Raw genomic sequence first — 14,242 nt, forward strand, 5'->3', positions numbered from 1 at the left:
CTTAATAAAAATATACACATTACTCTAAAAGTTGATGTCACCAAAAATATAAAAGATGAAAGGTATTGCTCTCTCTTATTCATAACTAACAGAGTCAATCAGGCAAAGGGTTCTAAAATTCTTTGTATAAGTATAAGCAATAAAAATGTTTTCAAATTAACCCTCCAGAGTATGGGCTGGGCAGTGAAATTGAAGCTTTAGCTTTCTACCTTCAATTACAAAATCCTACAGCAAATTACACCCATTTTCCCACCAACCTAGGATTCCCAAGTTATCTTATTAAAATTCTATTACAGTGCATGTTTTCACATTATTGTTGTCTAACGAAAGTTTATATAGGACCCAAAAGTGAGAGCTGAAGTTGATGGATCCAATAAGTATTCTAATAAAGTATGTTCTAACTGCCATGGCTCAAAGCTGCCCAGAAACTAACAAACTCCCAGAATTCACAAAGGGCCCCCCAAAAAACAGATGTTTCATAGGAAAAAAAATCTTAGAGTAAGTTTCACACATAATGTTGCTGATGTGTGTCTGCCTTTTCAATAAACATCATTATGTTTTATCACAAGATTTAATAAAGCAGCTTAGTTAAAAATGCCATCTGGATCTCTGGACACATTAACCAAAGCTTAAAATAACCACTCTAGCAACTGGGAGGGCCCAGCTGTTCACAAAACCTCTCCCACCCATAAAATGAGTGAATGAAGACTAGAGATTAAAAGTGTCAAGAATATATGGACACAAACAGGGAGATGGATAGAGCCAAGGGCTTCCTAAAATTTGCTATTGCTTATATAATAGATTTCCTAATTCCACAACTCAGGATTGAGGATTCAGAAAAAGAAGCCACAGAAAGTATGGAAAATCCCTTAGAGTTTTCTTCTGTATTATAAAAATTTGCTCTCCCTAATGTCTGGATTGCCAGCACATTCTGTCAGCTACTTCCATGGTAAATAATAGTAAAAAGCATGGAGTAATCACCACACAGATCAAGATTCATTGTAGATATAAAATAAATTGCTTTGTTAAATGGCAAAAATTCAATAAATAACCTAAAAATTAAGAAAAGTGAGGGAAGAGGTGAGGAAGGAAGGATAAGTGACGCTGTTAAAAGGACTGACATGGGTCAAGAGGCACTGGATACATAAATGACTCTGTTGAGTGTTGTCCCTTGGACAACCACTTAAAGAAAATAAAAAATATTCAAACAACCAAAATAATGTAATGAAAAACTACTCTTCTGTTTTAAAGAAAAAACAACAACAACATTGTCCCTAGAATGAGAAGTCTGCAAATTGATAGTTTAGTTTTTAAGGTCAAGCAAGCTTCCAAGTTAGAGATTTCATCATAATTCTGCCTTGTTTGGGAAACTAAGCTGTAAATTGCTAAACAATATATTTGTCAAGCTCAATTCAATACGGCAATTTGCAGCAATAGTGTAGAAGCACTATAACTAAAGTACAAAACAGTTGAAACAAAATATCACATATTGCCCATAGCAAAACGAATAAGGAGTATAGGCTAATTTTTTCTGAGGTTCTCACTTGCATAGATGTTCGTTTTAATTCAGTTATTTTTTAGGACCAATACACAATCTTAATGGATGTTACCACCATCTAATTCAAAAATATTTTTTCATTACTAAATGATCACATAAAACTCAACCCAAAAGTAAAAGATAAAATAAAGACAAAATCTTGAATCACATAATTCCAGGTTTCCAGATACAGCCAATGGATGGTAAAGTATCTGTATCCCTCTCTTGCTACATCCTTGTCCTCTCCCCAACCTACCACCCCCCACCAGAACCTATTTTGCTTTCATTTTCCAATCCAGAGTTCTTTGGCTTTGGCACCAAATCAAGATTTTTTTCCCCCAAATACCAAACTGAGTATATTCATGGCCATTTGGAATCGAATACAACCTGGGCAAACATCGGTCTGTCTGGATGACAAGCAAAGCCCCCAAATCCCCAGCTCACTCAGCCCTCCTCAGTTTATACCTTTAAAAAGGCATTATTGGTGAAGACAAGTTATTGGAGTCATAAGCTGTACAGTCTGATGTGATTATTTTTGCTGATCATCATGTGGGCAGTTCAATGAATGACTCATCCTCAAATGGATAGAACTATCAGTTGTTTGCCAAGGGACCCCACTACAACTTGTGTTCAATACACACAATCAAATTATGAGAGCCGGGAGTTTGGCCTAGTGGTAGAGTGCTTGCCTAGCATGCACAAAGACCAGGTTTGATTCCTCGGTACCACATACATAGAAAAAAGCCAGAAATGGTGTAGCTCAAGTGGTAGAGCACTAACCTTGAGAAAGCCCAAGAACAATGCCCAGGCCCTAAGTTCAAGGCCCAAGCCTTCAAAAAAATGAAAATAAAAACAATTATTATATGAGATATATTTAGTTGATCATTACAATATCCCTTTATTATTTGAGGATGCTTGTCAAGGTTTGAGTATGAGATATTCCCCAAAGGATCAGGGGTTGGGGATTGGTTGTCAGCTAACAGACATTGGGGAAGTAATTGGATCTTTGACTTGATCACAGATTAACCCCTTGATGGATTCATAAAATGATGATATTACCAGAAGGTAGGGACTATGGGGGAATGTTCTGGAAAGATGTACTTTGTCCCCGGTCTCTCTGTCTCTGTCTCTCTCTGTCTCTGACTCTCTCTGTCTCTCTGTCTGTCTGTCTCTTTCTGTCTCTCCCTCCCCCCAGCCCCCTTCTCTCTTCTCCTCTCCACTCCCACTCTCGCATCACCCCTTATGGTTACCAGAAACTTTGATTTGCCACACACTCCTGGTGCCATGATATTCTGCCTTGAGGCAGGCCCACAGCATCCATGATCTGAAACCTCTGAAAGTGTAATCCAAATTAAAGCCTTCCCCGGTTATAAGTTTATCTCAAGTATTGTGTCCAACACGTGTTTACAATGGGCTTCATGTACATGTAGAACTTTATTTGAATCAAGAAAATTCAGTGATGCTGTCATATCCTACTTATTAATGAAGAAGCAAACATTTTCTGAGTATGTCAAGAGGCTAAAGCATCTGCCCTCAAATTGTATCACAGGGCAACACAAATTGGCCACCAAGTAAATAAAGAGCTCATTTCACTGATCCTAATAACTCCAAAGTTGCTAGGGTAAGAAATCTGGTTTCAGCCAGGTGCTGGTAGCTTATGCCTTTTACTCAGGAGACTGCATTCTAGCTACTCAGGAGGCTGAGATCTAAGGATCACAGTTCAAAACCAGACTGAGCAGAACAGTTCCCACGAGACTCTTATCTCCAATTAACCACCAGAAAACCAGAAGTGAAGCTGTGGCTCCAAGTGGTAGAGTGCTAGCCTTGAGCAAGAGAACACAGGAATAGTGCCCAGGTCCTGAGTTCAATCCGCACAAGCAACAAAAACAAAAACAAAAATTAAAATTAAAAAAACAAAAAAACAGAAAGAGAAATAAATAGTCTGCCTTTCCATAAGAAACTATGGATTAGGATAACCAACTATTTCAGCTGTGATGAAAATGGCTGGCTTAGAAGAAAAGTCCAGGTAATGGAATAAGAGAATTGGAAATTATCATTCTGAAACCCCTACTGAAATAATAAACTCAATAAATGATCTTTAGGGAATGTTTAAAACAATGGATTAAAGAATAGTCAAGAACTGAATGTGCCCGCGGTATAAAGTTGAACACACAGGGATTGGAGATTTTTAGCTCAGTGGAAGAGCACTTGCCTAGCAAGGTCAAGGCACTGAGTTTGGCTCTTGGCTCTGGGAAAAAAAAAAAAAAAAGATTGAAAACACATGTCCTAAAGAGTGGACCCAAGGGAGCAAGTAATGGAGGATATAGTAACCACTCTAACTCTGCAGTCATTTCAGCATCTCAAATCCTGACATGTGAACTTCAATTTGTCAGTCTGTCTTTCATGAGAATTACTGTATTTTAAGTATTATTAATTGGCATATGCTCACTAACTCCTAACATAAACCCCACTCTAAATTTAAGAAAAGAGTTTAGCCAAGGCAATGTTTAGATCAAGCCTTTGATTCTAGCTACCCAGAAGGCTGGAACTTAAGGATTTGAGGCTCTAAGCCAGGCAGGGTGACAAATCCTTGAGACTCATCTCCAAATAACCAGAGAAAAAATGAGAACTGGAAATGTGGCTCCAGTATTAGGACACTAGCCCTGAGCAAAAAAGCCACACTGAGAATAAGAGGCCCTGAGTTCAAGCCTCTGTCCTGACACACACAAAAACAGGAGGGGAGGGAGGATTATCTGAGCAGATCCACTGGAGTAAGAAGTTAAAAGAATCTTACTGGTAAAATAGACCAAGAAGTAAGAGAACACAATAATAATTTGGCTATACAAAAAACAAAAAACAAAAACCTATGCCTTCAAAAAGCAAGTCTCCCCACCCATAAAAAATACTTCTCAGGCTATTTTTCTCTAGCTTCCTGAGGGGGGAGTGGTGAACAGGGGAAGGAATTAGCCCAGAAGGGAATCTGAATGGTGTCATAGTTCTCCCAAGATTCGTTATTCTCCATCATTCTACAGAAATAGCTTGGTCAGAAAAGAGTAAAAGACCATTTACGTTTATCAGCCTCTCTCCAACTCCCTGACTTACCAAACACTGTTCAATCCCAGGTAAAAAGCCCAAGCAAGACAAGACACGAGTCCATTCTTGGCTAATTCCTAATTCCACCATCTACCCTAACACCACACATTAATAGTTCCATTTCATGTTTTGTTTAATTGTCACTCATTTATGCATTTCTAAGAGAGAATTCATTTGAAGGACACCTTTATGGGTATAGAGTCACTTTATGACAAAAGTTCTTTTTTAATATAGTATTTCCCCCTCAGTAAGTCAGAGACTCTTCTAGCTTGATAGTGGTCCTTGATAGTTGTGAAATTTAATGAAAAGGAAATGGTAATGGGAGGGTAGTTATCTGCTGAAAGTTGGAAAGTGTGGAAGGAGAAAAACAAGGTTGGAGCCTTCAGATGGCAAAGGTCATGAGAGAAAGAAGAGAGGAGAAAGGATAAAAACTGAAAAGAGGCAGAGGTGCGACTTACTTGCCACATGACAAATGGGAAGTTGGGAATTGCTTTGAGCAAGCCACAGCAAATTCATGTCATACCATGCACAGACCAGCCTCGCTTCCTGGCTGTGACCATCACACTGATCTGTTCTGTCTCTGCCCCAATCAAAATCACCATTAAAAGACCTCTGGGTTGGCTGGGAGTTTGGCCTAGTGGAGTGTTTGCTTAGCATGCACAAAGCCCTGGGTTTGATTTCTTGGTACCACGTACCAAGGTGGTAGAGCTCTAGCCTTGAGAAAGCCCAAGGACAGTGCTCAGGCCCTGAGTTCAAGCCCCCAGACTGGCAAAAAAAAAAAAAAAAAAACCTCTGGGTTCAAGAATCAAAAAATCCTTTAGGCTCAGTTCTTACCAAATAGCTCATGATTGGGCACACGTGAGTGTGTGTGTATGTGAGTGCATGTGTGCAACTCTGTTAAAATTGCAAAGGAGGCCAGGCGCCTGAGAAACAGCGCTGGAAAAGTCCACATCCGTGTAGGTAGGGTTGGAGGGGGGTTATTGAACAGGACTGGGGCCATGTTTAAAACCCAGCCTTAGGAAACACACACACACACACACACACACACACACACACACACAAATAGGCACGAAGTAGAGACCAGGGGAAGGAAGGCTGAGCAGGTGGGGGCCGAAGAAGGAGTTTGGGGGAGCTATGGATGTCTAGGGATGCCTTGGAGGGCCTTCTTAAGGTTTGGGGAGGGGGACAGTAACATCACTGAGCTCCCTGGAGACTGTTGAGAGACTGCAAGTGGCTCAAGTGGCCAGGGCACGGGGCGGGGGGCACTGAGCAACCCCCCAAAAGGGACCCCCAAAGGTTGTGAGACTGCCCCCCCTCCGTGATCCACCGAGGGGCGTCTGAGTCACTCACCCCGTTGGCGGCTGCCATCTGCACCACGACCTCGGTGGCAGTCTTGCTGAAGTACCGGCCGTCGCTGCCCACCACCATGGTACAGCCCTGGCGGTCGCGCAGGTCGATGGACGACAGCACGCTCTGGATGAAGTTGGGCAGGTAGTTGCGCTGGCCCTCGAAGAGGCCGGTGGGGCGCCTCAGCCCCCCGCCGCCCGCCGGTCGCTGGTCCTCGTAGGGCGCCGTGGGCACGGTCAGCACGGGAATGGGGCTCCCCTCCATGACGCTTCCCAGCCGCTGGGTATCAGGGGGAGGGGGGGTCCCTGCTGCTCCCGGAGCCACAGGCCAGCAATCTGCAGCGCGTCCCTGGCCCCCACCAGCCGGGTCAGGAGCTCGGGACTCCGCCTCGAGCCCGCTCCCCCCCCTCCTCTGCCCTCCCACCCTACCCGCCCCCTCCTCCACTCCTAAGCGCGCGCGCCCCGAGGCTGGGCGGCCCCCAGCAGCTGAGTCCCACCTTCTCTGCAGCCCGATCGCCTGCCAGAGCGGGCTTTCCTTTCTTTCCCTAGGCTGGTCTTCACTTTGGGGACTGTCCCTGACGTCTGGGACTAGGACCAACCTCCCAAGACCCCTGCCATACCTCTCCTGGACCTGGACCCTTGCCTCCCGCTGACAGCCCACAGGCACTCCCTGGGCAAGGAAACCGCTCGGGGGACAGTCTGAGCAGTGGCCTGGGAAAGAAACTCTCCCCACCCCACCAGCAGCCTTGAGAGCCAGCCCTGGACCGTGCACTAGTTTCTCTCTGGACACAAGCGCAGGGAGGGAGGGTGAGAGAGGGTTGAACCCTTTTGCCACCAGCAAATAGCCCTAGCCAAAAATAACCCTGGAAAGGCGAGCTGAGAATTGTTCTCTTCTGCCAGAGGTGAAATTGGAAGCTCTGTGTGTGTGTGTGTGTATGTGTGTGTGTGTGTGTGTTGTGTGAGCGGACATGCACACCCACTGCTGCCATTTGTTGCAGTGAATCACACACACTGTCAAGGCCCTTACCTCCTGGAATCTACTCAGGCTGTCTTACCCAGCCTCTTTCATGGGCAGCAATAGGGTTAGTGGTAAGGTCAAAATGTTTCTTTTTACTTGTTTATTTGTTGTGGTGGTTGCAACAGACCCAGATTTTCTTATTCTAGCTCTGCTCACCTTCCTCAGCCAGCTTGGCTTAGAAAGCAGTCTTCTTTCCACATGGTTGACTTCTCCCAAACAATCACTTTCAATAAGGAGCAACTAAAAGCCCTTTCAATGGCTTACCAGGAGTAAACAAAGCTATAAAATGAAAACTAGGCACCAGGTACTACTTAGGCTGAAACAATGCTAGATCCTTCTGTGAACATCCTATCATTTTTCAGCAACTGGAGATTTTTCTCTCCATCATACCTGCCTGAAGTCCAACACCAAGAAAATCTCCATAGAACTTCATCCAAAGAAACAATAAATCATTTTCTGTGTGTGTGTGTGTGTGTGTCCTGAGGCCTAGGTGCTATTCCTGAGCTTTTTAGCTCAAGGCTAGCACTCTACTGCTTGAGGCATAGCTCCATTTTTGACTTTCCTGCCTGGCTGGGCTTCAAACTGATCCTCACATCTCAGCTTCCTGAATAGCCAGGATTACAGGCATGAGCCATCAGCTCTTCCCTAAGAAATGAGTCTTATTTTGCCTCTGTCTCCTGTTAGTTCTGAGACAGAGTTGTACTCATTAAAGGTATTGTTCAAAAATGTGTTGCTCTCTTTTCTCTTCTCCAAATACCTGTTTCCTGGGAACACAGAGGGCTTGCTTCATGATTATAAAGTTCATAGTAAGGTAACTATGGGAAGTAACTCCCACTCATGGTACAGGTTTTACATCTGGGTTTTCTTTAGAGGCTAAAAAAGCATGGAAAAAGTAGGAATGATATGCATACTAGTCCCATTTCACAAATCTGTTTTGTTATTGTTCATAGAGATTGCAATTCCATCAGTCAGGAAAAGAGCACATTTCTTTTTGGACAATGTCATTCCTTCCCTTATTCTCTCCCAGTTTTTTTCCCTCCCATCTCCAACCACAATTGTATAGTGCATCCTAACATAGTATCTAGTGAGTACCACTGCTGCTATTGCTTAGAGTTCATTTCAATAAATATCATTTTATATGATTATATGCACATAGCTATTGAGCCTTTCTGATCCTCTCCTAAGAATATCCTCCTCTGGTTGTGAGTGCAAGAACCTATAGCCAGCAAGCATGATGTCTGTGAACAGCTCAAATTCCTGGGTCACCTCTTTTTATTAATAGCACTAAAGCTTTGGGGAGAGGGACTTTGAAACTGGTAACTGCTAGCTACCAGGACATCTTGCAGTGGTCTTAAACAGCAAAAAGTTGGGGTGTTTTCCTTGGAGGAGGGGAATGATAGAGTAGTAAAGAGACATGGGTCCAAGAGTACAATATTTCTGTTACATTTTCTGAGCTATATTATATAACATGTAACTACAGCTAAAAATAACATTTCAAAATTGCTTTAAAAATGAATCTAAATGCCCTTTCTTCAGGGGAAATATTTCAGTTGACAGATAGGTTAATTAGCTTGAATTAATCATTCCACGCTGCATGCATATATCATATATCATAACATTGTACTGTCATTCTAAAAATATATGCCATCATAATTTATTAATTCACAATGTTTACAAAGAATACTTTGGGGTGGTATTTGTTTTCCTCTCCTCTCAAGTCAGTCGCCTAGAGTCTACCCCTCTAAAGTCTTTAACTTTATACTGCTCTGTCAGCATCTTGGTTTAGCTCCAACGAGGATCTCAGTTCTTCAGGGGACATAAGCACATTCCTATTGTGCAGGATTTTGTAAATCACTTTCTAATGTCACTTCATTTATAAAGAGGAACAGTGTGCATCTCGTGAGAAGAATAGATGTGGAAAGTTCTCTACCCCAGTAAAGAGACGCAATGGTCACCCCTCAAAGTTTCTAAGTTCATCCCTCTCAACTTCCTGTGCCTCTCTCACCATCATGGCCATTCTCCACTTTCATTGTAGAAAGGGCAATAATTGTAGCTTTCCATTTGTAGCCATCAACTGCACATAGATCATTATTATCAACATCTCCAACCATAAAGCAAGAGTTAGGTTTATATAGCTCTCCTGAAGTGCCATTAGGCAGTTGAGATTCTACAAAAAAGTAGTTGAGTTTCTCTAACATTTTTTTTACTATGGAAGCTCAAAGGGTACAAAACAAAAGGGGTTGTCACATAAAAATATCTCTTCAAAGCTGCCTCCAATGTTTTTATTTATTTATTTATTTATTTAGTGTGTGTGTGTGTGTGTGTGTGTGTGTGTGTGTGTGTGTGTGTGTGTTTGGCCAGGCTTAGGACTTGAACTCTGAGTCTGGGCACTGTCCCTGAGCTTTTATGCTCAAGGCTAGTGCTCTACCATTTCTGACTTTTTGTGCTTAAATGGAGATAAGAGTCTCGTGGATTTTCCTGCCCAGGTTGGCTTGTCTGTAAACAGAGAGCCAAAGATCTCAGGCTCCTAAGAAGCTAGCGTGACAGGCATGAACCATGTGTGTGCAGCTCTGCCTCCAAATTTTAATGGGTTAAGTCTAATGAATTTGACACAATGAGGGAGAAAGAAAGCTGAGAAGGTCTCAGATAAGAGAGACCTTCCTCAGAGATGCTCGCTGGTAAAATGAGAAGGCTGGATTTCATCAGGATTCCCAAAGGGCTTTCCCTAGAACAGTAGTCTCTTCTAAAGCTGCTCAAGGCCAGAACATTGCCACTGAATAACTTGTTACCTCTAGACACTCTGTTCATTCTTGGAACCTGTCAATGCACATTGTCATGAGTCTTCTCTAGGCCTCTACGGAAGGGCTTCACTCAGAATTCTTGGCGTCAAACAGGAGAAACTGACATATCCTTCCTTGCTTCCTTACCCTGCCAACCACCTCACTTCGCCACAAACTGTCAGCCACCATCTTGATACAGAGAATCTATAACTTGCCGCAGGGAGGCCAGTGTTTCCCAAAGGAAAATCAGAGAAAATAATGTGGAAACCCTTTACGACTGTCTTATCTCCCAGGTTCATGAGCACATTAAAGTGAAGAAGTAACTCGTTCTATGCTTTCTTTTTTTATTATTTGTGAGCTATCAAAAGATGGCTCCTGACCATAAGAACATGTATGTGTCATATACATACACATATACACCTATCCATGTATGTAGCGCCAGAAAACACCATCACTGCTATCAGCAACAACCACAACAAAATATCCCTGCAGTGATTTTAGGACTACATCAATATTGTGCATTCTATTCTGTACTCTCTATCCTCTCCCCTGCTGGCAGGGAAACTCTGTCTGTTTGGGCTGCAGTAGCTATGCACCCCGTTGAGTCACAGTCTACTTCTGGGTACACAGGGAATGTTAAAAACATGCTGTTGACTCACTGACTTTAAGAGCAGAAGAAATGCCAAAAGTACAGGGCAGGAGGCAGAAAGGCAAGTGGAAAAATATCTCAAGGCAGGCTTCCAAAGAAGCTCTGGTTGTTTGTTTATTAAACACCTTCTAGTGACACATATATACACATATATATATACATATATATGGATATGATATATCATATATAGTCATAGGTATATTATATATGATGTATCTGTTCATATTGCTATTAGATAATGTGTTATATGTCATATGATATATATAATATGGTTAGTATATGTAACATGATATAATACATATATCTTACATATATATGTGTACTATATTATATAATATGCATATTAGAATACATATAATGCATATAACAAAATATAATGTTATATAATGTTTCATTCCATTATGGACATAATATTATATACACTATTCTATTACATATTATAATTATATTCTATTACATATTATTCATATTATATAATAGCACATATCATACATGTTATATAAGATATTATATACCCTATAATTATACTGTAATTGACATTATATAAGATCATGTATATTTTAAATATGATATAATGTTATGTATAATATGTATTCTATGCACTATATTATATTGTATGTTATAGGATAACTATATTTATTATCATAATAGACAATTCTATTATAATGAGTGTATAATAAAATATAAATTATAAAGTATATATATACTCTAATATACATATTATATATATAATATAATGTAATCTATTGTGTATTTTAAAATAATGTATGTATTATATATTATATTGTAATATTTTATGTGTAAAACAAGTATATATATGGTATATACAATGATATATATGATGTATATTCCCATGGAAATGGCTGCTTCTTTAATTCCTTCACTGTAATATCTCTAACTGAATATTAGTAAACAATAAAAGTGCATATCTTATCAATGTTGAACACTGTCTACATGTCAGTACACCTGGGCCTTCAGCTCTACTCTCTTCCATCCTCAATGGCCTTGAACACCTTGATTACCCTCCTTTGTAAATGCACATAATGCTGCCTATATCATAAGCCGGGTGGTCATATGTACAGAGCTGCTAGATGAGAACTGCCTGCATAGTGCCGGTACATAGGAGTTTAATTGGTGATGCAATTGCTGTTTATGTTATATTACTAGTTACTATAATTATCATGCTATTATTATCAAAATAGTAATTATTAATTTTCCAGTGCCCTATATAGTACCTAGAAAAAAGAATGGTACAGAGTAATGGATCATTTTTAATTTTTAGAAAACAGTCCCATTAAAATTCTTTATTTTTAGCCAGGTGCTTGTGGTTGATGCCTGTAATCCTAGCCACTCAGGGGGCTGAGATCTGAGGAGCCCAGGTTGAAGCCAGCCTGAGCAGGAAAGTCTGAGAGAAACTTATCTCAGAAAAAGCTGGAAGTGGTGCCATGGTTCAGGTGACAGAGCTCTGGCCTTGAGCACAGAGTTGCTCAGGGACAGAGTGCAGGCCCTGAATTCAAGCCCCAGGGCTGGCAATAACAGAGAAAAAACTTTTATAAAGGAATCTCTGTATGTTTTTCTTGGTTTTTGTTTTTGTGCCCTTCCTGGGGCTTGAATTCTAGGCCGGAGCAGAATCCCTGTGGGTCTTGTTTTTGTTCAAGGTTAGGGCTCTCCTGCTTGAGGCACAAGTCCACTTGCAGCTCGTTAGTGGCTAATTGGAGATAAGAGTCTTACTGAGTTTCCTACTTGGGCCTGCTTCAAACTGAGATCTTCAGATCTCAACCTCCTGAGTAACTAGGATTACAGGCATGAGTGCATACATATATATTTTTTTAAATAGATGAACTGTTTCCAAAGGCTTCCAAAGAAATATAATTTAGATTGCAATTTAAAGGGAAGTACATATTCCTGATTTAACTTAAATTACATTTTATTGGTCACTTTGTCATCTTTTCCTACATAGAATATTCCCTGGATGATTTTTTGTGTTTGAGTATTAGAAAAGGCCCCCAGTATATGACTAATCTCAGTGTAAATAAAGGCCGGATTATAGAGAACTTCATGGTTTGCTTTCAGATTTCCCCTCACAGAATCACTGTCTCCTGTGAAAGTATAAACTTCACAATATGTCCTAGCAAGGGGGTCCTTTTCATTTATCATCAGACTGATTATTTTCCAACTTCCTGTGGGGAAGCTGGAAACAAGTTCTTATCCAACAGCAGCAAAACTCTTGATCTGTCACAGGTCTTCCCCCAAAAGATGACTTACATATGACTCAGTGAGAATAGCTCAGAGCTCAGTAATAAAATTTCTACATTGACGCTAATGAACTTGAAGCATAAGATGTTACTCTTTCATGATCTAACCTTTCCACTTTATTCATCCATTATTGTGTGCATTAATTGGTATATTTACTTATTTCTTTATAAACAAGGCCTTGCAATATAACCAAGGCTACCCTGGAATTCTCAATTATTCTGCCTCAGTTTCCCAAGTGCATTATCACACTCAGCTTCCCCTTTCACTTTTTATTTTATTTTTGACCACGGGACTTGAACTCAGGGCTGGATGATGTCCTTGAGCTCTTTTGCTCAAGGTTACTGGTCTATCACTTCAAGCCACAAAGCTACTTTTAGTTTTCTGGTGGTTGACTGAAGAAGGTAAGTCTCATGGACTCTCCTGGCTTTAAACCACGATCCTCAGATCTCAGCCTCCTTAGTAGCTAGGATTACAGGCGTGAGCCACTGGTGCTCTGCTCCCTTTGACTTGTGACAGATATTAACCCTAAGATTTGGAACTGTACATTTTGGAATTCCAAAATGGACATTTGTTTTATTTCCATGGTTCCTTCTTAGAGGAAATCATAAACAAAAATCATGTTTTCTTTCTCACCTTGAATTTTTGTCTGTCTTCCCATATAGTGATCACATCTTTGAGGTGCCCAGTTTACAACTGTCCATCCTCTCCAGATGTCCTCAGTTCACCAGAACGGGCTCTGCGGAGCAATGCACTTACTACATAATCCTACACTCCTGATCATATACAGAGACAGTGACCTAGAGAAGAATGCCTGACTCAATTGGATTTTCTCACCATCTCTGGAATTTGAACATTGGAACTCAGATACACAGATACGGTCCCTGGGGTCTGACCGTATTGAAAGGGTTGAATCTGCAGCTACCTGTTGCTCATATCCCCGGAGTTTCCTCTGGACTTCCTCTCCAATAATGTGATAACTAAAAATATTCCAGAATTATTAAATCCTTCCATGGTTTAAGCTAGCCAGAATGATTTTCTGTTTGTTTTCAATCAAAAGAACCTTAGCTAATACATCATCATTATTCTCTGGCCCCATTTCCTTTCATATATTTTTTTTCCTGGAAAAGAAAAGAAAATGCCTTACTGATTTTAAAGTGACAACAGATGAGACCACTTACATAAAATTTAGAAACACACACACAGAGGAATACTCGGTGCAGTTTCTCATGCACACACATGTGGTGTAGGCATAAATCATGAGCAGTGTATCGAGATCATAGTCATCATGGTTGCATGGATACAAAGAACATTCAGTATTCAGATCATGTTGCCTTGGTGTGGGGGGCAGGGAATATGGTCCAGGAGGAGGCAGAAGAGGGCTCCACAGTTACAGTAAGGTTTCCTAAGGATGTCCCAATCAAATTGGTTATACCATCATATTTACCAGCAGCACCAGTTTTGTCTGTCAGAGTATCCCAGTGTAAAGGCTAGGCACCAATGGGTCACACCATCATTCTAGCTACTCAGGAAGTTGAGACATGAGAATCAAAGTTCAAAGCCAGC

General features: G+C 40.9%; 1 protein-coding gene across 2 annotated transcripts in view; it reads right to left on the bottom strand.

Moving 5' to 3' along the window:
• Positions 1–6,755, bottom strand: part of Pgm5 (phosphoglucomutase 5) — a 127,586-nt gene extending 120,831 nt beyond the window's left edge. Inside the window, exons 1-2 of one of the 2 annotated variants that reach the window (XM_090329686.1) lie at positions 6,597–6,755; positions 5,981–6,325 (exon numbers count right to left, since the gene is read on the bottom strand). In XM_090329686.1, coding sequence (XP_090185812.1) covers positions 5,981–6,241 — 261 coding nt within the window. In that variant the 5' untranslated portion in view covers positions 6,242–6,325; positions 6,597–6,755. Of the gene's footprint in view, positions 1–5,980; positions 6,383–6,596 lie in introns of those variants that run through there. The other variant, XM_090329685.1, reaches the window with a different exon arrangement.
• Between the last annotated feature and the right edge of the window lie 7,487 nt (positions 6,756–14,242).

This window comes from Megascapheus bottae, chromosome 3, assembly GCF_031878675.1.
Source record: "Megascapheus bottae isolate mThoBot1 chromosome 3, mThoBot2.hap1, whole genome shotgun sequence".
In the NCBI taxonomy this organism is placed as follows: domain Eukaryota; kingdom Metazoa; phylum Chordata; class Mammalia; order Rodentia; family Geomyidae; genus Megascapheus; species Megascapheus bottae.